The 25,614-nt window shown below is 41.0% G+C and overlaps 1 protein-coding gene across 1 annotated transcript in view; it reads left to right on the top strand.

The window, feature by feature from the left end:
* The window catches only part of TENM1 (teneurin transmembrane protein 1), a 785,358-nt gene that overhangs the window by 700,497 nt on the left and 59,247 nt on the right, over positions 1–25,614 (top strand). Inside the window, exon 25 of the mRNA XM_035008354.1 lies at positions 13,593–13,747. Within this exon, the coding sequence (XP_034864245.1) occupies positions 13,593–13,747 (155 nt within the window). The remainder of the gene's footprint in view (positions 1–13,592; positions 13,748–25,614) is intronic.

The raw sequence follows: 25,614 nt of genomic DNA, 5'->3' as shown, positions 1-25,614 counted from the left end.
ACGCAGCTAAATGCTGTCACCAAATACTGCAGTGATCTCTTGTGACAACAAAGACCTCCTGGTTATCAAACAGGTATCCAGAAATGCCATCATCTTAATTAATACTTTCAGCATATTTAACTGGTATCAATAAGACACCAGTGTCAGCGACCCACTATACTACTTAGAAGACTCCCACTGGGCGCCTGGGTGGCTCAGTTGGTTAAGCGACTGCCTTCGGCTCAGGTCATGATCCTGGAGTCCTGGGATCGAGTCCCGCATCGGGCTACCTGCTCAGCAGGGAGTCTGCTTCTCCCTCTCCCGCTCCCCCCTCTTGTGCTCTTTCTCTCTCTCACTCTCTCTCTCAAATAAACAAATAAAATCTTTAAAAAAAAAAAGAAGAAGAAGACTCCCACTGGATTTAGCTACTCGGTCGGACCCACATCATGCTCCCAGTAGATCTTGTTAGAAAAAGAACCATGTTCACTGAGCTCCACCATTTTGTTAAGCTTTTCAAGCAGCAAATAATCTGGTCTTCCTGGGAAATTTTGGAAATTATGAGTGGACTAAAAAGACATTGTCCCTGCCCATGAGGGAATATGATTTGGTTGAGGAGAAAAGAGAGGAATCCTTAGAGAAGACTATAATCTAGCATTAGGTCATGGGATATAAACTGTAAACACTCCAAGGGTTCAGAGAATGGAGAGCTGATTGGCATTTGGAGGAAAAGGGAGAGAAAAATGAGAAGGGGGAAGATGTGGAAGAAAAGAAAGGAATCTAAAAAACAGCTGGACATGTGGGGAAAGAGAACTGGAAACTAGATTCTAACCTCCATTCCTGATAGGTTAGGTTAAGTGAACTCAAAACAGAATAAGATCAAAGAACAAGGCAAAGAAGGGAAAGTAGGGCAGTGGAGAGCAAAAAGCCAATGCTAAATGGGAAATGAATAACTCAGCTCTTCCTATGAAGATGAGGATGGTCCTGAAATGGATTTGTTAAAATGGCCCGAACTCGTATCTCAAGTGCGTTCTTGAGTCCAGTCAAAACACCTTGTGCTCTTAGTTACGGGCCAGACTTTAGATTTGCAACCTAACAACACTATCCCTATTGTGATCCTCATTCCTACCACTAGGATTGGTAAACACACATGTCTTCTACTAGGCTCAGAAGATTTCTACCATCAGAAAAGAATGATGGATTTGTTTGATTTAATTGACAAGGAAAGACCTCCATCGAGGTATTTGCAAGTCTTGGAGTCAGCTTGTGGATTGTATTATTGAGGCTAGACTTGCACTGTGTCTTGCAAAATGAGCAGGATTGGGAAACTAGGAGAAAGAAAGGGCCCTCCATGCACAGGCAAATAATGTAGTGATGGCAAAGGGAAAGGTATGTTTTAGAGCCATTAAATAGACCGCTTTGACTGGAAAAGTAACACAGGACCCCGTACAGACTCCCCATCATCGTCAGCGTGGCAGAGATGCTGACAGAATTCCACATTGTGATCCTGACCTCTAAGCCAATCCATGCTGGAGCAGGTACTCATGTAGCAGATAACCCCCAGCATGATTCCAGAAGGCTAACAGTTAATCAAAAACGTAAATATGAACATCACTTGTGTTAACCTTTCAGAAAGATTTCACAGACAGAATAGATGTTATTTTATTTGATCTTTACAGTAATGCCCTGACATGGGCAGGTCAGCTTTTAGTCTCACCGGTAGACAAAGGCAGACACTTGAGCACTGGGAGATTGTGAAATGTTTTGAAAGTCAGTTAGTCTCAACCAGATCACCCAGCTTCTACCCCCGGACTCTTCCTCCTCCTCCCATCTCTCTCACGAACATGTCTAGGTGGTTGAATTTAGAGAAAAGAGGTGGGCATGGCCGTGGAGACCCCAATCTCAGTCAAGACAAGGATAGGGAAATCACCAGCCCCCCCCATGAACAAGGCACCCCAGTAGTTTTCAATGCCTTTCAAGAAAACCTTATGCCTGCAGTTCATCAAACTTAAACATGAGGATGTGGAAAAGAAAAAAAGAGTTGTTTGTCTCCTCAGGCAACTGCTTTGACTATTTTTTTTTCTTCTACTCAGCTGTCATATTTGTGTGTGTGTGTGTGTTGTAATTGTATATTGATTGAGCCCAAACCAGCCGTCCTAAATGTCTCTTAAACTCTCATTGAAGAGGTTTAAAAATTATATTCATGCAGTATTTGTTACCCTGCCTTACCTTTTGCCAATGACTGTCTACCACTTCTGACTTTGTGAACTTCTCTTCCAGCATCAGCTTCATTAGTCAAGATGTACAGATGTTGGAAGAATTTTAAATGCGCCTTCTGTGTTGTTTTTGGATGGGCACTACATGCAAATAATTACCCTACAGAAACTTTAATTCTTCTTGAGTTAGCCCACTTTTGTGAATAGTAAGCACTGTCGGGCTTAATTCCTCATATCCTGCTTTTATTGAGTATTCAGGCCAAGGTATTCTACTTAGTTTGCTTTTTTATTAGAACCTCTTGGTCATTCACATACCTTGAGAGAGACTCATTTTCCCTAGAGTGTAACAACTGCAATTAGTTTTTGCTGGTTCATGGGCAATAAATGAACTTTCCCTCCTCAGGCTAGTTGTTCACATAATGTTCTTGTGAGGCAGTTTTTTTCCTTAGGATGACAGAGGCATTTCTTCAAAATATATCTGAGTAGTGTCCCAGATATGGTTGCTTGATGTTTGAAGAATTTTTTAAGGGAGGGAGGGAATATAAAAGATTCAGCTTGCATTTGGTAAACCTCATTTATCTTAGCCCATATGTACTGAGTCCCCTTAAATCTCAGCCTGCAGGCATCTTTTAAACAAGAACTCTAGCACAAAAATAAGAGATGTGCATTTCAACTTGAACTAGAACCATCTATTTACCCCAATCTCTCTTACACACACACACACACACACACCCCTACATCTTTAAAAGAAGGAAAAATAATTCATACCATTACTAGTATCTTGTATCACTTTTAAATATTGAGACACCACCACCACCCCTGGCCCAGGATCTCCCTGAGCCAATTGCATAGCATGGAGTCTCATTTATTTGGTTCTCTGGATGAAAATTTTAACCATCTCATAAAAGCTTGAAGGTTTTTATACCAGCCACTCAATAGTGCAGTATTTCCCCTAAGCTAACAAAATTGTTTTCAACCACTACCTTGTCTATGGTGAATCTAACATAGGGCAACTCTGCTATGACAAGGGTTACATGATGCTTCATGGACTTAAGTTGTATACTATGTCTGTCCAACATAGAGAAACCTGAAATGTTCAGTCAGGGCCTATGTGGAAATGTTTGTTGATGATTCTAGGCTTCGAAAAGTCACTTTCAGAATTATAGCTATGACTGAGCAATTGGGACACCACTTAGCATCACTTCATCCTTTTCAAAGTGCTTCCATTCCATTGGCTTTTGTGAGTTTCACACCATTTTACCCTGTATAGTAGGTAGGATCTGGGTTAGGAAACCAAGACACTGAGTAGTTAAATGCCTTCCTCGAAGTCCTACAGCTGATCTGTAACAGAAGTCAGCCTGAAACCCCCAGATCCCCTGATGTGACCCTGGAGCCAGCATTCTCTCTGCTTTTCTTTATGTAAAAGCAAAGAACTGAAGGACATTAAGGCAAAATCTTGAGGTATTTCTGTTTTCTTAGTACTCCTGAGATGGTAAGATTGGAAGACATCACAAGATAATAACACGGAGCTGTTAACAAAGTGGATTTGGGGGAGTCTGAGCTATTCATTGTAGCTAGCTACATGGATCAAATTTATTTGCAGATCATTGGATCCATGGTTCTTATTCTATTTGCTTTTGGCTACTAAAAGCAACTGCTCCCCCCACCCACCCATACTTAATAATCACTAATTGATAGGGGACTGTACTCCTCTTAAAGGTCTTGAGAAAGAGAACGTATCATTACCTCCTTTCTAAACTCACTGTTAGAGAAATTCACGTGCTGCTCTTGACCTCATGGCAGCCTTTACTTGATTTAAGTTAGGTGCATTTCAATGTACAGACAGTCCCCAAGTTACGGTTTTTTGACTTCACCGTGATGCAGAAGCAATACGCATTCAGTAGAAACCATACTTTGAATTTTGAATTTTGATATTTTCCCAGGCTATCAAGATGCAGTACAATATCTCAGGATGCCGGGCGGCAGCAGCAAGCCGCACCTCCTGGCCACATGATCACAAGCAAAACACAACCATTCTATTTTTCACTTTCCATACAGTATTTGATAAATTATAGGAGATATTCAACACTTCATGTTAAAATAAGCTTTGTGTTAGATGATTTTGCCCAACTGTAGGCTAACATAAGCGTTCAGAGCAAGTTTAAGGTGGGCTACGTTAAGCTATGATGTTCAGTAAGGAAGGTGATTAAATGATTTTACACTTAATGATATTTTCAACTTACAGTGAGTTTATCAGGACGTAATCCTATCATAAATTGAGGGAAATCTGTAAATGCATGACAATTAAGTCTATAATTCAGCAAGTTTTATTGAACATCTGTGCCCAGGTCTACTGGATTTGTTGAGATATAAAAGTAAAGCATAATAAAATCCAGTTTTTGCCCTCAAAGAGTTATTGCCTGGACAGAGCATGATTGGAGAAGTCACATTTAAAAAAAAAAAAAAAAAAAACCCAAAACAAAAACCGACTTCTATAGGTTAGCAGAGAGACCAGAATGAACTGGAGTTTGCAGGTAAGGCTTTCGGGAAAAGAAACATCTTGTAGAAGCCTTAAAAGGTGAATAGGGTTTGAGTTGGTAAATGTAATAGTCAGGCCAAGCTAATTATATGGAAAAAGAAAAGAAAAAAAAAAAACCACATGCATTCTCAATGGCTTAACAAAACAGTACTTTGTTTCTTACTCACATCACAGTCCAAATGGGTTGCCCTGGGGAGGTGGGAGAAAACTCAAGTGGTAATGTAGGGAACCAGGCTCCTTCTAGCTAGTAACTAGCTACTCAATCCCTCTGTATCTGGATAGCCTGTGTGGGAAGAGGGTGATCCATGGAAGAGCTCAACAGAGGTTTTGTTAGGGGCCAAGCCTAGAAGTAGCATACATCACTTCTGCCCACACCTAACTACAGAGGAAGTTGGAAAACGTAACCCAGCTCTATTCTCAGAAATAAAAATAGATAGGGTGACCTGAATACATAGCATTGTCTCTGCCATACTAAAGGGGGAGGGCTTTCTGAAGGAAGATTTGGGAAGAGAAAGGTGGCAGAGCAAAAACAGAGTTGAGTTCAGCTGGGGCACCTCATTTTCTGGTTTGATTGGACTGAATTTGATGAATTTGACACAAATTTTGAGCTTTGATCTTGGTGGGGACAAAAGAGGCTGCATTCTTAGCAAGTATTGTATCGTCAGCCATCCAAATTATTTCATTTTCCAGTGATAAGAATCACAACTACATTTGATTATTTTTGGTTTTAGTATAATACCAAGACATAATTTTTAATAGACTTTAGTTTTTAGAGCAATTTTAGGTTCACAAAAAAAATTGAGCAGAATCTTCATACACTGAAACTACACTGTATGTTGCTCTAATGGTAGATGCATGCCAGTATACATTTGTCCAGGCCCATACAATGTCCAACACCAAGAGCGAAAGCTAACGTAAACTGGGACTTTGGGGTGATAATGATGTGTCGATGTAGGTTCATCAATTGTAACAAATGTACCACTCTGGTGGGGGATGTTGATAGCGGGGGAGGCTATGCATCTCTGGGGGCAGGGGATATATGGGACATCTCTGTAGCGAGATATGACTTTTAATAGCAGGTGCTACACTGGTTATTAGATTCACTCCCAAGTTCATGGATCTTCTTTGCCCACAGCAGCCTCTTCACTGACAATATATTCCTCCTGATTATCCTCTAGCAAACATCATAAATCGGCAACTTGAGGAATAAATCCAGTTCAAAAATATAATTTGTTTGGCCCATACTCTATTTATTTAAGGGAAAAAAAAAGATTGAATGCATTAGGTGGCACATGCTCTCTTTTGTTAACCTCAGTTTTCCCTAGAACCTATATAATCCAACAGCTGGCACCAACTTTATGTCACCTGCCTGACCCCTGACGACATAGGAGTCTGTAACCCTTGTTGCTGGGGACTCCTTTTTATGTGGTAGGTCATATGGAAATAGTCGAGTTCTCAAAATCACCATCACATGGAAATTCTGAGTACTTTCTCAAAACTGACCAGCTTTGTGGGGGTGAAGCCACGGAATATCTTTGAAGGATAATTCTGAAGAAGTCCAACAAGAGATCTACAGGAATATAAGAACTCTTAACAATCTTTTGAGAGGGGTCATTAGTCATGCTGACAATTTAACAAAAGCAATGGACCATCTCCCCATACACAAAATACTTTGCAGATAATTTCATGGAGTTTCTGAACCCTCTGAAACCAGTCTATGCACCACTCCTGTGGTAAAGTGATAGATAACCCCATTTAGGCTGCATGGAAGAAGGCTTAAGAGAACGGGCATTGAACTCAGACAAACGAGCTAAATCTAGAATTTTCTAGGGAGGTAACCTGGAGTTAGTCACTCAACCTCTGAACTTGTATTTCACTGTCTGAAAAATGGCCATAATACCTACTCCACAAAGCTGCTATGAGGATTAAATGAGAAAATGGATGTAGAGAATCCAGCACTAGGCCTAGAATATGCTAGTAGTCCCAGCAAATGAAAATGGTTACTATTAAGTGATATTAGTCAGCCTTCATTGGTTTTCAGTGGCGCTTACCTGGATTTCACACTAGGCTCATCAGGAATTCGACATAGCCATTCAGATTTTGCTTACGTGTCACTTACTCTGAGAAATCACTTGTGACCTTCATCTGCCCAGCGCACTCCCCAAGGTTGCTCTCACAGCATCCTGGACTTGATCTAAACTAGTGCTTATCTTGAGGCACTGTAATTGCCTGGGCATTGGTTCCTCTCCCCCACCGGTTTCTGAGCTCTGTTTTATACTACTCTGCTGTACTCCGAGTGCCGAGCACTGTACCTGACATACAACAGACACAAAATAAATCTAATAATAAATCAGGAGAAAGAGCTTCCCCAGTAAGCTTTTAGAAAAATAGTGGTTGCAATGAATCATGGAACACTACATCAAAAACTAATGATATAATGTATGGTGATAAACATAAAATAATAATAATAAAAAAAAAAGAAAAAGAAAAATAGTGGTTGGTGGAGGTAGGTGAGCCCTTCATTCACTCTACCTTGCCCTGAAGGTTAAAGCTTTGAGAGGATCAGGAGGAGCTGAAGAGAAGACAAAAGCTAAAAACTGCCCTGTCTTTCTTTCACTCAGATTTCTTGGTTAACTAGTCCAAATATCTATTGCACTTTATGATATCTCTGACGCCCTTTAAAAAGTACCTTCTGAGCCGTGAAAGGACTTTCCAGTCAGTAGAATATTCGTTTGAATGTTTATCATTTTTAATTTGTATTTAAATTCTTTGGAAATTGACCTTTACTGTTCAGGATATACTGTAACTTTTTTATTAAACAATATCTGATTGAATAAGTCACACCATTCACTAGTCATGTAATATTACAGTGAGTTTTTTAGAGTCTCTTACTGAAGAAATCCTGTTCTCATTGTTAAGGACACAGTGAAATCATTTCAGCTGGTCATTAAGCTCTGCCTCCTTCCAACCCTAGTGACACACGGATATTTGTAATTCCTCCAAGTCCTACAAGCTCCATTTAGGGGCTGCCTAGCAAGAGAACTTAACAGGCTTACTGTGCAAAAGTAACTTGACCCTTTCTGATCCCAGTGGGTAATTAAGTGGACAGTAATCAGATCAGCTGGAGAAGGGACTTTTCTGCCCCTTGGAGAATTTCCATATAGACCAACATATGATACCAATTTTCAGAGAAATGCATTGCACATAAACAAAGCAAAATATTTTAATCTCTCTCTGATTTAAAGGGCACTCTATGATCAACAGCTAATGTCAGTTATACAATTCAGCACTCTCAGTATTGGAGATTGAGCTGACGCCATATTGCGCTTAGGACATTTTCTGAAAGCTTATTTTAACCATTTATCTCTGTATCATAAAATTAAAGAGCACATTGTGGCAGGGGGAAAAAAAAACAGTATTTCAGTTTTCTGGTTGCTAGGGCTCTAAATGCAGAGAATTTTATGACTACTTTCCAAAGCCTATATTCTGAAAGAAGGTTCATTTTTAATATAGAAATAATAAAAATGTAGGTGGCCCCAACAGCTGTAATTTTTATAAATTAAATACAAAGATGCCTTCTGCCAACATTTGAAATTGGCATTCCACACGGCCAAATACTCTGATCTGTGCTGTTACCTAATTTGAGATCTGAGCCACTATTTCCGGGCTATTAACCTCCACATCTGGACTCGCAGCGACCTCACATCAGGAAATCCCTGCCTGCTCCAGTATCGATCAGCAGTGTCCTCTTCCCCAACAGGTGATACATTTATTAGCAACTGTCCAGGCTGCCCCAGCTTTAGGCAATTGTCTTCTGCAGAATTATAGTATTTATTCATTGGAGGATAATAAGACAAGGGAAGAAGTCAAATAATTTCACCTGTAATTTGCCGCTGTTTCATACAGAGCTACGCTTCACAGAGAAAAGAGCCTGCAGTTCAGATATTATATAATGTCCCCTACTCTGCATAAGACGTGGTGAATAATTTTTTTTACAAGATGCACTTTATTTATGAGCAGGTCTTTCCATTGAAAGAGCTTGTTGGGGCTTAATGCTGATGAATGGAGACAGCACCATTCACACTTCCAGGTTATGGTCTGTCAGTGCTTTCATTATATGCACTAATTTACAAGGATTTATTTATTTTCTCACAAATGTAAAAATGTGCTCCAAGCTAAACATGCTGTCTGGGCATCTGAGCCCAGTGTTTTCCTTACTGGAGGTGGGGTGGTGTGGGGGCTCAAGCTGTCTGTGTTGTTCTTCCTACCTCCCCCCACCACCCACTGCCTAACCTTGTGGCAACATCAGAGATCTATATATTCTTGCTTGCTCTAAAAATGCATACTGGTTAAAATTTTAAACCCTGGAAGTGGTCTTCTCAATGCAATTTAACTCCTTTCTTAGCCATTGTGTTTTAAGTGGTAATGAAAATGCTGTCAGGAAGCACATCAACGGATGTTGCCATTGGAACAAATTATGCCTACAGCATTAGGTACCAAATTTTGGAAATCTGGGTACAATAATATCAAAACACGAAAGTCAGTTGCGTCTGCAGATCTCGCTAGCCCCAGATGGCTTTATGTGCTCTGAAATCACTCACATCCCCGTCCCTGAAAGACAAAGCTTAAAATACACAGGGCATGTGCCACCTTCTCCCACTCAGCCTAACAAACGGTAATAGATCATGCTGACTGCATCATCGACATCCCTGGGCTACGACAATACTCACTATGGGAGGGGAGACCACCCCCTCCCAAGCAATGGCAAAAAGAATTCTCCTTTTCCTGCCTGGGATTTTCAATTCGGTTTTTAACCTCACTGAAAACTAAATACCCTCAAACCTCACCAGTGAAGAGTTCATAAAACTAGTTGTTTGGGAAATCTGTGTGTGTATGTTGGTTGGTTGGTTGGTTGGTTGGCTGGCTGGGGAAGGAAAATGAAAAGAAATGAAAATATGTACATATAAAACATACCTAGATGCACTAATAAAACATCTATCACACAGCCCCTCAAAGACCTTTCTACTATTTCTTTTTCAACTCCAAACATAAGTATAACCCCATCAAATTTAATTAAAGAGTCTCAGGAAAAACAGAGTCTTTTGCAATTTGGACCGCGATCAAAGAAATTGCTACACAAATATATGAAAGGAGAATATCCTACAACCCGTCAGCCAAATAAGCCCTGAAGGCCAACAGTGAGGATTTAATAAGCCTCATCTGTGGAAATCAGTGGACGTGAGCAGAGAAAACAGTTCACACTGTTCAGAAGTAAACAAAAATTAAAAGTGGTAAAACAATGTAAAGTCCAGGATTATCCTCCCTGGATCGGCACAGACCTCACCCTCTGATGGGGATGAGGAATGCAGTTGTCAAAGGAACAGAATTGTCCTCCCTGGTGTCCACACAAAGATGGAAGGACCCCCCCCCCCAAATACACTCGTTTCGGGAGGAATACATTTATTTCTCTATACCTTTTGTGAACCTGTTCCAATTTTCAAGGAATACATTTATTTCTCTACACCTTTTGTGAATCTGTTCCAATTTTCAAGGGATTGGAAGCTCTAAATTTACTGCCTCCTCCTTAGAGCAACGCTTGCAGGGTATTCCTCTTAGTTTCTGTGCATCTGGATTCTTTGGCCTTTGGCCTTCACAGGACTTGGCACCGTGACATTCAGTATGTATTTGGTAAATACTTCATGATTTCAAACACTTCAAGCTAAGCTACTCTCAGCCTTTCTCTCTCCAGACCTGAGTCTTGATCTATCAAGCCTTTCTTGATAGTGGCTCAAATTTCAAATTAGGTAACAGCAAAGATCAGAGTATTTGGCCGTGTGGAATGCCAAGAGATCAAGATCAACTCCTCAAGAGGAGTCCATCCTCTTGTGACAAGCAAATTTTAAATTTCACACTCACTGATATTTAATACAGAGGTCATAGAAGGTAATCATAGGCCTGCCACAAAGTAGACCAAATCGTAGGCATTCGAGAAATTGATTTTGCCAAAACAAGAAAAACGTAAAGCACAGGTACCCCTTGGTTCATCCTCAGCCCAGATGTCCTAGAGATGTAAGAAATGCTCGTGTGCCACCATCCTTTGACTTACTCAATCTTTTTTTTTTTTTTATGTTATGTTAGTCACCATACAATACATCATTGGTTTTTGATGTGGTGATCTACGATCCATTGTTTTCATATAACACCCAGTGCTCCATGCAATACGTGCCCTCCTTAATACCCATCACCGGCCTAACCAATCCACCCTCCCCCCTCCCCTCTAAAACCCTGTTTGTTTCTCAGAGTCCATAGTCTCTCATGACTTGCTCAATCTTAAAAGTCTTTTTAAAAACCTCCTTAAAGGTCCTTCTGTATCTGCAAATGAAAAAGGGACTTATCAACATGAACTTCCCCTTGTTTGGACATGCTGGCTTCCTTGGTGAGCCCTCCAAAACATAGATGAATTTAGAGGTATTCAGGGAAAGTTAAAATGAATCTGTAACTTGTATAGATATTAAGGATTAATACTTGATGAGGAACATCAGGATTAATCAAAGTACACCATAAAGCCAAGTCTTAATATTAACTTCCTGCCAATGAATTAGTTCATCTGAAAGTTGGGTTTATAAACACTCTTTACCAGGAAAATGACTGTGTGTGTGAATGTGTGTGCGCACACGCCAAAAGGACATGCTTGTTATCACAGGTGTTCCTAACTTTAATATATATTCTGTGTTTCACAAGCTCCACTGCATAAAGGAGAGGTAGGAAAAGACTAAATTGTAGACTAGTTTTAAAGTAATGCCATGTGGTTATTTTCAAGAGCACTATCAAAAGCACCAAGGGAAGCAGGAGTTGAGCCATATGTTCTTTATATGTGTCTGACACTTTTAAATGTATTATTTCATATGATATTTATAACAACCTAGGCAAAGACTAACCAACCATCCCAGTTTGTCCAGAACTGTCCCAGTTTTAAAACTGAACCCAGCCTAAATCCCAAACTAAGATGGTTGGTCACCTTAGCTTAGGTAAGTCTACGGTAAACAATGTTCTGAGACCCAATTTCCAGCGTGGGTGGGGGTTCCCCCCCACGCCACCAGCAAGCAGTTCTCCCATACCAGCTGTGTGTCCTACAGTTTCACTCAATTCTGACACAATCGACCCCGAGAAAGGGTCAGATCCCATAGGTTAAGGGCTCAGTCCCACAAAACTGCCCCCCACACACCTGTGCTTCTAGCCAACCAGAAGGAGGTTCCAACAACCCCCTCCTTGGGTTCAATTAATGAACTAGAGCAACTCACAGAATTCAGAGAAACCTTTCACTTACTAGATCACTGGTTTATCATAAAAGGCTATAAGTCCAGGGCGCCTGGGTGGCTCAGTCGGTTGAGCGGCTGCCTTTGGCTCAGGTCATGATCCCAGGGTCCTGGGATCGAGCCCCACGTCCGGCTCCCTACTCAGCGGAGAGCCTGCTTCTCCCTCTCCCTCTGCCTGCCACTCTGCCTACTTGTGCTCTCTCTCATCTCTCTGTCAAATAAATAAATAAAATCTTTAAAAAAAAAAAAAGGCTATAAGTCAGAAACAGCCAGATGAAAGATCCGTTTATCATAAAAAGCTATAAGTCAGAAACAGCCAGATGAAAGATCCGCATAGGGTAAGGTATGTGAGAGAGGGTATGGAGTTTCCTTGCCTTCTCCACGCGCACTGCTCTCCCCAAATCTCCATGTGTTCGCCAACCTGGAAGCTCTCCAAAGCCTGTCCTTTTGGGTTTTTAGTAGAGGCTTTATTACATAGGCATGATTGATTAAACCATTAGCCATTGGTGATTGAACTCAGTCTCCAGCCCCTCTCCCCTTCACAGACGTCTGGGGGCGGCACTCAAAGTTCCAACCCTCTATTCATGGATGGTTCTCCTGGCAACCAACCCATCTTTAGATGCAGTCCCAAAACCACCTCATTAGCATAACAAAAGACACCTTTATCTCTCTTGCCCCTTCGGAAATTTCCAGAGTTTTAGCAGCTCTGTGCTAAAATCAGAGATGAAAGCCAAATATATTTCTTATTATAAATCACAATATCACAAGCAGATAATCTTTTCCATATTTTACCGAAGAGGAGGCTACAATTTAGATGAATGACTCAAAATCACACAGGAGTTGTAAATGATGTGTTCAGTATTAGGACCCAAGCCTTCTAACTGCTATTATATATTTTCCAAAACACCAGGCTGTAATTAACACAATGTGTAAAAGCTACTGTGAGAATTTTATTGGCTTTCATTTTTTTCTAGAAGTTTAAACATTCCCTTTGTGACACCATAATTTTGCTCTCCAAACTCCTCTGAATAGGTAATACAGAGGAAAAAACTCAGTCCAGTTTATCAGAATTATTACAAAGTCTCTGTGAGCTGTGAATTGATGACAATAACTTTAATACTTTCCAGGTCAGTTATTTCTAATGCAACTATGAAAATAAGTGGCGGCCTGCGCATCTACAGCCCAAAAGGAATGTCACATACCCTGCCTCTTCTGCCTTTTCCCATTTATCTTAAAGAGGATTTTTTTTCTGTTTATGGGGCTAAGCAAGTATTGGGGGGGTGGCAATGTAAAGCTAGACAAGCCAAAATGGTTAGACCTGACTTTATTTCCTCACATTACATTTTATCATTTCTTCTCAATACACAAAGAAGTGAATGTGTGTCCGAACAGACCTCTCCCGTTACTGTCCTGTCTGTGCTGAGCAAAATTGAATCCATATGTCTTTAAAATGCTTTTCCATTTCTATGGCTTCTTTCAAACTACGGATCTTGGTGCACATGTGGCCCACTTGACTAATAATGCTCATTTGCTCTTTCCCAACAGGCATCACAGTTGATAGGCATGGATTCATTTACTTCGTGGATGGGACCATGATTCGGAGAATTGATGAGAAAGCGGTGATCACAACTGTAATCGGCTCAAACGGTCTGACTTCCACGCAGCCACTGAGCTGTGACTCGGGAATGGACATCACTCAGGTAGGCACCGCTGGTTTTCAAGCGCTATCACCATTTGGCATCATGGAAATGGATAACAATTTTCTCATGCAGGAATTGGGTAGAAAGGAAGCCTGGTGTATCTTTTATAACACCAGGGAGCAGAAGTTTCTCTTTCTGTAAGTTCCTTTTTTCCTCCTCAGAAAAACTCCCTTGGGAGTAATGCTAGGTGGAATGTTGGCATAAGAATAAGAATGAAGGCTCTCAAAGTTAAATCAATTGGAGGGTAAGGCCAGTCTTTTGTGGAATATTTTCCAAGATACATAATTTTATTATTTTTAAATAATACAGTGACTCACATTCGGAAAAGCACTGACGACCAAAGTCCTTGGAAATCTTTTGTAATGTATATGTAAGCATGACTTGTTATTCATGTGTATGTAAACAGCTATCTTTAGGGCATTTGAAAGTCTTCGGTAGAGGAGATGCTCCCTCTGAGATCTAGTTTACATTTGTTTAGGAAAGCTCTTTGTCAGAACAAAAGGGAAAGTTCAGCGTAACTTTCACCTGAGTCGAAAATTCTGATTTTACCACAGTTGTACAAAATCGGGATTCGACAGGTAGAGAGATTAGAGAGCATACAGCACAATTCCAGCACCCTGTGGGTGCCTTCCCTAGTCTGCGGACACGAAGAGATTGGTATTTAGAAGGAGAGAAATAGACTATAGACAGGCCTCAAAGGGATTTTCATGCTCTTATCGTCCATGAATCTGTGACTCTGGTGAAGTAGATTATTAGATCATCTTTTCAAATGAATTAGAGTAGAAGTTGAGAATTTTAGGAGTGGTTAGTGAGTGTATCAGACAGGGTGGTTTTGACTGCAAATAATGAAACATGTACCTAAAAAATAGTTTCAACAATAAAGTCTCCTGATGTCACACGGTGAGGTGATCAGAGGTGAGAAAAATGCCCGCAGATTTCCTTCTTGTGTCACACGGACAGGAATCGAGTCAAGTGCTCTTGCCTCCATCAGTCACTGGTGGAGTCCCCTTAAAGTCCCCTTAAAAGGGGAAATGGGGATCACCAAAATGGATTCAGACCCTCTGGAACAGGGTCACCTTCCCAAAGTATATTGCTACCTAATTCTTGAACCAAAATCGGGCTTCTCTTGGCACGGAATGGAGGGTTGCTGCATGGGTGGGCCACCGGCGATATCCTCCACAGTCAGGACATTCCTGTTGCTTCATTCTCTGTACCACCTGGAACCTAGGATCACAGGGGAACTTAAGTGAACACATCATCCAGAAACCTTGCTATAGTCATTAGCTCTATTCTCCCCTCCCATCCCTGTCCAACATACGCATGGCTATAAAACACTAGAAATGTGCCTATTTGGGGAGTTTCTTCTTCTCTATGTGCCCCTACCACACTCCAGAGAGGCCGAAAGTAGTCAGATATAGTCAACTACAAAAATAAAAGGGGAATTGGAAGGCCTGGAAAACTGGCCCAGTGAATGAGCCATTCTTCAGAGAGATTTGAGTGAATCAGGCTATCAAGTCGTAGAGCAGCCTAACTTTCCGTGATGCAAAATCCTACAGAAGGCAAGGAAAAGGAGCATTATTTATGGCAGTAAGGAAGGGTGTGAATGTGTTTCTATGGAGGAGGGGGACGAAAAAGAGAAGATGCACGTATATGATTCACTTGTGGGATATTTTTAACTTAAAATAGGACACTTAGTATTGCAATCAGTCAAGTCTAAACAACCTCTCTGTTTCTGTATGGAAAAGTTATGCTCAAAAGAGAATTCTTTGTCTAAATAGAGCAAACATATGATCCTCATCACCAGGAGAAGGGTTCTTTCTCACATGGTATTTGCTAGCCATAATTGCCACAATAAAAGCTACCTCAGCCCTTTCAGGCTGGGATGTAGAGTGTAGCCCATTGAAAAGGAGCCCTGGTAACCAAGAGACAGAATCACATTTTCCCTATGGCATTTCAGTTTCCCCGATGCCCTCCCTTCTCTTTATTTTACACAACATCAGCTTTAGAAAAACAGTAGTTTTGGGGCACCTGGGTGGCTCAGTTGGTTAAGTGTCTGACTATGGCTCAGGTCATAGTCTCAGGGTCCTGGGATAGAGCCCCGCATCCGGCTCCATGCTGACTGGGGAGGCTGCTTGTCCTTCTCCCTCTGCCCCTCCCCTTGCTCTTGCTGTCTCTCTCTCAAATAAATAAATTAAATCTCTTAAAAAGAAAACCAGTAGTTTGGGGGGGTGGATGGGGAATTGAATGGGGCAGGGTAGGTGGTGGGTATTAGAAATTAGCAAGGCTGACTGGGAGAGAAAGCAGGCTTCGTGTCCAAATTATTTGGCAGCTTTCTTTGCTGCTGTCCATTATTTCCTGTTCTGTGTTTAAAGCACCCTAAAGAGTCATTAGAATTTTTCCTCTTAGCCTGGCACAAAACAATGAGTCTGTAATGATCTCCATCTCAGTGACCAGATTATGACCCTCCACCTTTATTAGGGGCTTGCTTCGCATGGTCCCATCCCCTTAGTCTGGAATTATCTCTGCTGCTCCAAATCCCATTCTCCATCCTCCTCATACCTCACCTCCTCCAGGGGATGCTTCCCTGATGGTTCTAATCCTCGCTGTTGTTTCATTCTCTTACAAAAATTTAGTATCACCGCATTTAAGAATGTAATCTGTTCTCTTGCCAAACTGTATCCAACTAGTCTATCAAGGTAGACTGTATGTTCTTCGGGTATGCATAGTAAGTGCTCAGCAGGCACAGTTAACATGTATGCCAATACCAGAAGATCAGTGCAAAGAATATGGAAAAGTAGTGAGAGACGAAGCTAGAGGTAAGTGGGGATGACAAGGTGAAGTTTTATCCAGTGGACAATGGGGAGCCAATAATAATATTAAGCAGAGAAGTACTTTTGAAAAAGATCATTCTAGCTATCGCATAGAGAATTGAGTGGAGGGAAATGGTGTTACAGGCAGGGAGACCGCTTCAGAGGCCGTTGAAGTAATACAGGTGTGGTGGGGACAAAACATATATATATATGATCCAGCACCTTGTCAAAAGACTTCTGTAAAAATTAAATTGCTTTCCAATGTTTTTTGGATGTCCAGATGATGTTTCTTTGGGATACAACTCTGATGACACTGACCACGAAGCTGCTCAGCTTTATGCAGGTTACAGAGGCAAGCAATGAAAATGGCCAGACCTAAAGTAGCAGCAGTATGGATCAAGAAACCTAGACAGATTAGTGAAATATTGGTGCTAAAATCAAAGAACTTGTTGACTGGACTTAATTTCAGAATTAAGGAAGTCCAGGTATGATGGTACCATTCTCTGAGATGAGGAATACAGAAAGAGGAGAGGCAGGTTTGGGGACAAGGGTTGAGTGATGGGCTCAGCTCAAGACATATTGTCTAAAGCTCAAGGTCTGAAATGGAGGTTAGATTTGGGATTATCAGTCCACACATGGTAACGGCAAATAGGGCGGTGGATGAGATCTTCCAGGGAAAGTACATAGCATCAGGAAAAAAGAGAGAGAGAGAGAAGGCTTAAGACCAGACTCCAAGGATATCAATACTCAAGAGAAGGCTGAGGAGTGGGAGACCACAAAGGAGACCAGAGGGAAAAACCTGACAGGTAGGAGGAAAACCAGGAATGTGGGCAGTCAAAAAGCCAAGGGAAAGAAGCTTTTCAAAAGGAAGGGAATGGTTAATATCAACTGCTGCTTTAGAGGTCACATAAAAGAAGCTTTTTTTTTTTTTTTTTTTTAAAGAAGCCATTTGGTTTGACAGCATTCGTGACTTTGATAGGAGTGCCTGTGGTAGAGTGCTAATTAATTGGAGTAGGATTGCAGTGGTAGAGTGGGAGGTGAGGAAATGGGGAAAGTGAAAATAGATCACTTTTTTGAGATGCTTGGCTGAGAAGGGGAGGCTCTGGCATTAAAGCAGATCAGCCCCCAGGTGTGTGCAAATCAGCACCCAGATGTGGCACAGGTGGACAAAAGGTGGCGAACGCCGAGTGAATTCCGCTGGGTGAGCGCATAGAGTGTCTACCAGGAGGAAGCCAGTGTGTGGCACAGCTGCCCAGATGCTCAGCCTCGATGGCCAGGGTTTCCCCCGTCTGTTTAGACAGCTGTGGCAGATTGGGGCCCTATGTTTTCCAGGACTGTACTTAAGAACATGGGCTGTCTTCAGCTAGAAGGAAGGAAGCTGAGTTGGGAGCTTCATAACACCTTCCAAGAGCAAAGCCCCCATTGTTTCTAGTAGTTCTTACAGTGATCCAGCTAAGCTTACACAGTGCTCAGTTTCATATTTCAGTAAATCAAAATATATTGATGGGTGAGGGTGGAGACAAATGTCTAAATGAGAGCACACAGAGTCTGCTGACAGAAACAGACATGAGAGAAAACAGAGGCCTTGCAGCATGAAGATTTGAATCAGATCTTATGAGGAGCTTACTGATTCTCAGACTGTGTGGCAGCATCATACATTATCAAAAGACCTTATAGAGTCTCCACTTTTTTAAACTTTTAAAACAAATGTTGGATAGGGACGCCTGGGTGGCTCAGTCATTAAGCGTCTGCCTTCGGCTCAGGTCATGATCCCAGGGTCCTGGGATCGAGTCCCGCATCGGGCTCCCTGCTCAACGGGGAGCCTGCTTCTCCCTCTGCCTCTGCCTGCCCCTTCCCCTGTTTGTGTGCATGGTCTCTCTCTCTCTGACAAATAAATAAAATCTTAAAAAAAAAAAAAAAACAAAAACAAATGTTGGATAGCAACAATCTATGACTGCTTGAAATACAAGCCTCTCTGGACTCAGGAAGAGGAACCAACAGTTTTCTCCAGGTCCTTCCAACCATGAAGATTGCTCTACAGAAATGTAACCCCATTCCTAAAGTTCCTTGTTACTTTCCCGGCATTTCAAAACCAAAAGGTCCCCAGCAAGGGAAGGCCCATCCATGGTAGCATAGTACCTTTGGAAGCTGAGAAGTCATATGGAAGACATTCTTCTTTCTCTTCCTTGCTTTTGTCTTATGCACTTTTCTGAGGCAAACCTGAACCCTGGGAAGAATGAATCCTTGATAGTCTGCCTTAAGCTTCAGTGGATCATGATGTCCTCCCTATAGTAATTCTAACAATAACTGCTACCATTTATTGAGAGCTTACTATGTGCCAGGAACTATGCTAAGCATCTTATTCACACTGTTCCATTTTATCTCCACAACCCAACCACCCTTGAGAGGTAGGTATAATTATCTCTAGCTACAGAGGAGAAAGCTGGTAGTCAGAAGGATTATGTATCATGTGGTGACCACAGAGTTATGAAGGGATACAGCCAAGATTCAAGCACAAGCTTTTTGACCCCTAGTGTGCCTTTTTCCAACTTCTACATTTTCAGTGACAATTGGAGATGACCAAATATCATTGTAGTTAGTGGGTGACAAATGCTGTTTGGTTGAAGAATATGCTGTTTATTCACAGAATGTGTGTTTAGTGGCACTTAGGAAATAGTTTAATAAAACCTAATCATCTCAAGAAATGAAATTTGCTCTGATAATAAAATCAGCCATTTGTTCAAAATCAATACCTTTTTTTTGATTTACTGAAATGTGAAACTGAATTCTCTGTATAAACTCTGAAGCATAACTGCCCTTTGTAAGCACTGCTATAAACAACTAGGCCTTTCATTTCAGGAGATGAGTTGATTATGAAGAGATTGGGCTCTTTATTTCCATTGCTGCTTTTGAATCATCCTGCTCTGGTAACTCACTTCCATCTCATGCCCGACTAGAATGGAACTAGGAGTTAGACCAAGTCTCTTGGTGTTGACAGCAAATTTGAGAGCTGGCGTACTCCTTGGAGCCAGCCTATTGCTCTCCCGAAATCAGCCCAATAGCAGATATACAAGAACATGGACCTTTTGTGTGCATAGACAATGCAGTTGACCCACTGTCCATAAGACACACACTTTCAGATGTTTGTCTATAGTATCCAGTATAGAACCAGTTCTTTATAAATGCTTGTTGGATCATCTGTATACTCCCCAGTGGTTCCCAAAAGCACCCAGTTGTCAAATGGACCTAACAGGTGGAGGGAGGCATCATCCATGGTTATGAAGGAAGGACAGTAACTCTTTCTTTGGAGGAGCAAACTTTGGCCCCATGCATTTAATCTGTTCAGCTAGTCTACTAGAAATCCTACTCTTCTTCCCAATCATTTGATGCTGGACTTTGCTCCAGAATATTCTCACCATGTAGTAACCAACCTCTCTTCAAATGCCTCTTGTGACAGAAAACTCGCTACCTCTTCCAGGCAGCTCATTCCATCTTTGAATGTCCCTGACTGATAGAAAGTTCTTCTGGGAGACCTTTAACTTTAACTTTTTAGCATTCCTCTAACTTTCACCATCTAGTCTTACTGCAACTCTTGAAGCCCTATGTTATTAATCTAATCTGTTTTATATGCAATAAATATATTAGTGAACCAAGGACTATACTGGGCACTTTCATATATGTTATCTTATTTATCCTCATGACAGTCCTTCAAGGTAAGTATTTTGTTTCCCTATTTTTAATAAATGTGAAAAACAGGGTTCAAAGAAGTTGAGTAACTTGGTCAAGTTCACACAACCAATAAGTGACAGAGTTGAAATTTTTTTTTAAACAACATTAGGGAAGCTTTATTTCCATCTCTCCAATATGACTGGCTTGTCCAGAGTTGAAATTTAAACCTGGTCCACCTGCTGCCCAAGTCCACATTCTTTTCACCAAACTGCTATATAAAACTGCCTCTTACACATGACAGCCTCCTCAATCTATGTGAACAACTCTCTCAGGCCTCCTAAGTCACATCCCCGATTCATTGAACTGCCCCTCACTTGGCATGGTTTTGAGTTCTTTTACCATTCCCCTCACTCTTCTCTGAACATGTTCCCATTTATTAATCTCTTTGAAAGTGATGTTTCCAGAAATGAATCAAATAATTCAGATGTGCTCTAACTCAGAGGTAGAATGGGGACTATCACAACCCTCTTTCTATATTCTCTGTTTCGGTTCATTTTGCCTGGTGGTTTTCAAAAGGACTTTTGCCAAAGAACATTTACTTCAAATGAAATAAGTCCCCATTTATAAAACTGATGCAAACAACAGACTCAAACAAGAAGTAATATCCCAAAACCTTCCCTATTCAGGCCCACTTCCACCCAATGGTAGTTCACATGGCGACCCCAAGACGACATTTTTGCAAAATGCTAAGGAAATAAAGAGGACAGATTAAGAAACCACAGCTAAAGTTAAATTGGACTTTGGGGCACTTTTGATCTATGATGTGATTACAGAGAGCTAAAAATTCACATGTCTCTCATCCCCGTCTCCTCATCTTATACTTGTACAGTTGGTTATTTGCATCATAGTGCAGGATCTTACAGTAGTCTATATTCAATTCCATCTCATTAGATTCAGTCCATATCTTGGTATTCTTCTGCCATTATCCAGTATCTTCACTATCCTTCCCAGCCTTGTGTCACCTACGGATTTAATGAATGCCTTCTATGTCCTCATCCATGATAATATTGATGAATAGATAGGCCAAGATGAAATTGTGGCACCACTGAACTAGTTATCTGTTAGATTGTAAACCCATCTGTTTGAACTATCACCTATGGGTTGCGATTCATAGTGGAGCAGGAAATCAATATATTGGCCTATGACCAGCTTTAAGAAGAAAAGAAATGGAACACAAAACCTTAGAATGCATCATGTGTAGTAAGGGTGAGTAAGTATTGTTTCATGAAATTTTATTTCAATTGTAGATCCTAGATAATGGTGTAAAATATAGTTCTTACTGAGGGTCACAGTCAAAACAAGTTTGAAAGCCACTACCTTCACCTATATTTTCTTCAACTTATCCACAAAGAAACCTTATCAGGCAGGTAACTCTGTTTAAAAGAGGAAAAAAATCCCTTGACATAATTTGTTTCCATTCATGGTATCCATAAACCCCACTTCCCTATCTAAGAACTAAGAAACAATGATTTAATAACACATACATCTTTTCCAAATTGACATCAGGTTTCCTCCATGCAATTTGTGAGGCACATCTTCTGATTCTTCTTGAAGTCAGAACTATGTTTACCCACCTCCAATCTTCCAGCACATCTTCTACTGCCCACTATTTCTCAACAATCACAAAAAAATTTGTTCTAAAAACCCATTTGCAAGTTCTAAGAGGTCATTCTTCCTGGCCAGGAAACTTGAACTCACTTTAAAGAAGTTAGGTGCTGTGTTGCAGGCCCTTCAACTCATCGTGGACTCCAGTAACTTTGAGTCAGTGTTCTTTGTGGTCATTCTCCTTAACAGAGAAAATACAACTTTCCCCTCTCTCATCCCTCAGCAGCATTACACCACCTGTCCCAGGCAGCGGACCTCTGCCTTCCCTGCTTGTCTTCCGCTTTCTACATAATTGAAAAAACCATTTTCTAGTGTCCTTAGAATTTTTTGCAAGCTTCAGATAAACCAACCACAACTGGATAGAAGGGGAACTAGAAAGCCTCTTTCTCAAAATCTACATGTCAATTCAACTTTAAACAAGTGGAGTTAGCATTTTCTGTTGTTTTGGAAAATACATATGTAATAACATCCAGGCATGAAAAGTTATGGCAATCAGGGGAGAAAAAAGGAAAAAAAAAAACAAAAATAGTAGTTTGGGAACAGAAAAGACACCTTCTTTTCCCTTCTTCAACTCTTGCCTGATGTTTCCCATTGTCTCTGCTTCTCTTTCTTGCTAACCCTTTCATGTCTACAGAATGTCCTCCATCACCCTGAGTGATACAGATGATATTGAAACTCAAGTTCTTCAGGGGTTACCTGCCTTTTCTTTGTGCACTTCCATCACTCTCCCATGTGCACACTGAAAGGGAACAGAATTAGATCTTTCAAATGAAGACCATTATAAGTAAAATTTCCTGCAGGGACAGACTTCTAAATTTTGTGAAGCTCTGTAGGGAATCAAGAAAATCTGGATTATAATAAGTTTGCTTGAATAAAGGGATCTCCCAGGGGGAAAAAAAAGTTTATTTTAAAAGTTCTTGCCACCGGAGATGAAAATCTCACCACCTCCATCCCCACCACATCCTCTCAATGCTTCAGTGACTATGGGACCTGTCTCACTGTCAAAGCAAAGCAGAGGTCAGTGACCACACTCCAGATAACCCAGACAGAAGGATATGTGGTAGGATTCTGGAAGGAGGGAGTTGCTGGCAAACAGCAGGACAGAGATGATGAAAGCAATTTTTCTGAGATTTCTGTAAATACCTCCATCAAGGCCCAGCAAAACCGCTGGACAACAGGCCCAGCTAGGGGGTAGTAAAAGGGGGCAAAAGGGATAAGAGATTAAGAGTGGAGAATGGCTCAAACAGCTGATTAACAAGACCCAGGGAGTAGTAAAATGAAACCAAAGAAGCTATGTGGTAGCCCTTGTACCATCTGTTTACTTTATCCTGTTTGGTCATAGTTTGACCAACTGAAGCACCTGTTTCTATAGTGACCACCAACTAATGGATCAGATGGCATTAAAACTCGTACCAGGATAGACAAAATCCGGTGTGTCCGTTTAACAGAATATTACACAGCCTCAAACAAGGCAATCTGGTCACCTACTACAACATAGATGAACCTCGAGGACAAAGTGAACTAAGCCAGTGCCCAAAAGGGAACTAGTTCATGATTCCACTCATAGGAAGGAACCAAAGTGGTCAAATCACAGCAACAGAAAGTAGAAAGGTGATTGCCAAAGGAAGGGGGGAGAGGGAGTTTCAGTGTTGCGAGATGAAAAAGTTCTAAAGGTCTGTTGCAAACAATATGAATACATGTAACACTACCGAACTGTACATTTAAAAATGGTCGAGATGATAAATTTAACCTTTTGTGGGTTTTCCACAACAATAATAAAAAATTCATACACACCAAACCTCCAGTGGATTTTCCCATTTTCTTTCACTGTTCTCATGCCTGGACAATATCAATTGTGCAGCAATCTACCTACTCAGCAATTGGTTGTTGCAGCAGTCCAAACGTAAGCATCTTAAATCAGCAATGTTCTGCTCTATTCATTTGAGACACATGCTCTCAGTCAATCCCCATCAGTCACAGCCAGTCCCTCCTGCTGATCCGAAGGCTCCTACTATAAATGTAGAAATGAGAGTGGGGGCAGTGCTAGTCTCTACAAGGTAAAGAGGGAGCTTAGTCTACATCAACCACGGCAGGAAGGCACTGCTAACATGGCCACACTTTTCTCAAAGACCTCAATCTATCGGTAACTTTAAATGTGAAAGTATTTAAAATAGAAAGCGATGACTACTAAAAATGAGCAAACTTAACACAGACTTGTTTTTAAGCTTAGAACATTTTCTTTTCTTCCGGATCACTGGGGCATAACTCAAGTTCTTTAATCACCTATTTCGCTTTGACCAAGGCAGCATGTCTAGTAGAAAGAACATAGACGATCCGGGGTGTGAGTCCAGATTCTGCCATTTATTAGCGTGTGACCTCAGGCAAGTTCCTTATGGTCTCCCAGTCTGAGCTTCCTGAACAGCAAGAAGTGGGATAAAAACGCACATTGTCTCCTAAGGCTGTCATGGTAGTTAAACAAGAAAACAAAAGTGAAAGAACTTTGGTTTTGGAAAGGCACTCGCAACTATAAATTTTGAGTGTTGACCAGAACTGAAGAGAGAGCGAGGGCATATGGCATTACACGTAACCTTGGCTTTTATGTGTTCATCTGCCACACTAGGTAGGTGGGCGGCATATGGAAAAGAAAGTGGCACAAACCTCGATATATGTAGCAATCAAATTATGCCATCACAGAGCTGGAGATGGCAGTTAATGTTGTTCACATTTGATAGAGGCACCAAGAACCATTGAAAAAAAATCCTCTTTAAGAGTCCCTAGTAGCTCTCCACATTACTCACCTGTAAATGAGTGATCCGTTAGAGTTTATGCCTGAAATCACGTAACAATGCTAAATAAACACTACTTTTTGTTGCCATTTCTATATTCCAGAAAAAGAACATCTATTTTGGAATCATTTATCCTGTCCTCCTCTGAAACATGGCAATATAGAAAAAAATAAATCATTTTTGTCTACTTGTTGACCCAAAAGAGGTTTCTCTATAATTTCAGATTCAACACTACCCTTGGAAAACAAACACTAGAATTTTAGAGCTGGTTAATTATTCCTCCTTATGAAGGCTAATTCAATAAATGACCCAATTGTTGATTAAGTGTCCTCACTTTCTTTCATGTGAAAGCACTTGGAAAAGTATGAGCCGCTTTACAAATATAAGGGATGATGTAAGATGTTAATTGGCATCTTCAGGAAATATTTTCTGTTGATTCATCATGCACTTGCTAAAATTGGAGGACACAAGAACAAAATAAGTCTGCAAGGTGGTTATTCTGATTTGGTAATATCTGTGGAAATGCATTCCTGGATAATGTTATTTATTGCTCATTCAGTTCAAACCTACTCTCCTCACTCTGTCAAATGCAGAAGAACACTTTCTGGAATTACAAAGGAGAGCCTAACTTTTCTCTAAGCCTTTCACAGAGAGTGCAAGAGACAAAATCAGGCCTCCAGGGTAGACTCTCCTTCATAGTTCTACCAATATAAAAAGTCAGTAAAGCATAGTGGTTGGGAACACAGGCTACCTGGGTTTGAATCCCAGATCCACCACTTGCTAGGTGTGTGCCCCTGGGAAAAATTCTTTATCTGTAAATGGCGATGATGATGTTAAATTCCTCAATAGGGAAGTTGTGGGGATTAAATGAGATAGCATATGTATAAATCACTTAGCAAAGCGCCTGGCTCATAAGTGCTCAGTTAACGAGTGGTAG

This window comes from Mirounga leonina, unplaced genomic scaffold (assembly GCF_011800145.1).
Source record: "Mirounga leonina isolate KUSES-001 unplaced genomic scaffold, KU_Mleo_1.0 Mir_101664, whole genome shotgun sequence".
Taxonomy (NCBI): Eukaryota; Metazoa; Chordata; class Mammalia; order Carnivora; family Phocidae; genus Mirounga; species Mirounga leonina.
The sequence above is the reverse complement of the archived record's forward strand: the minus strand, read 5'-3'. Positions and strand labels throughout refer to the sequence as shown.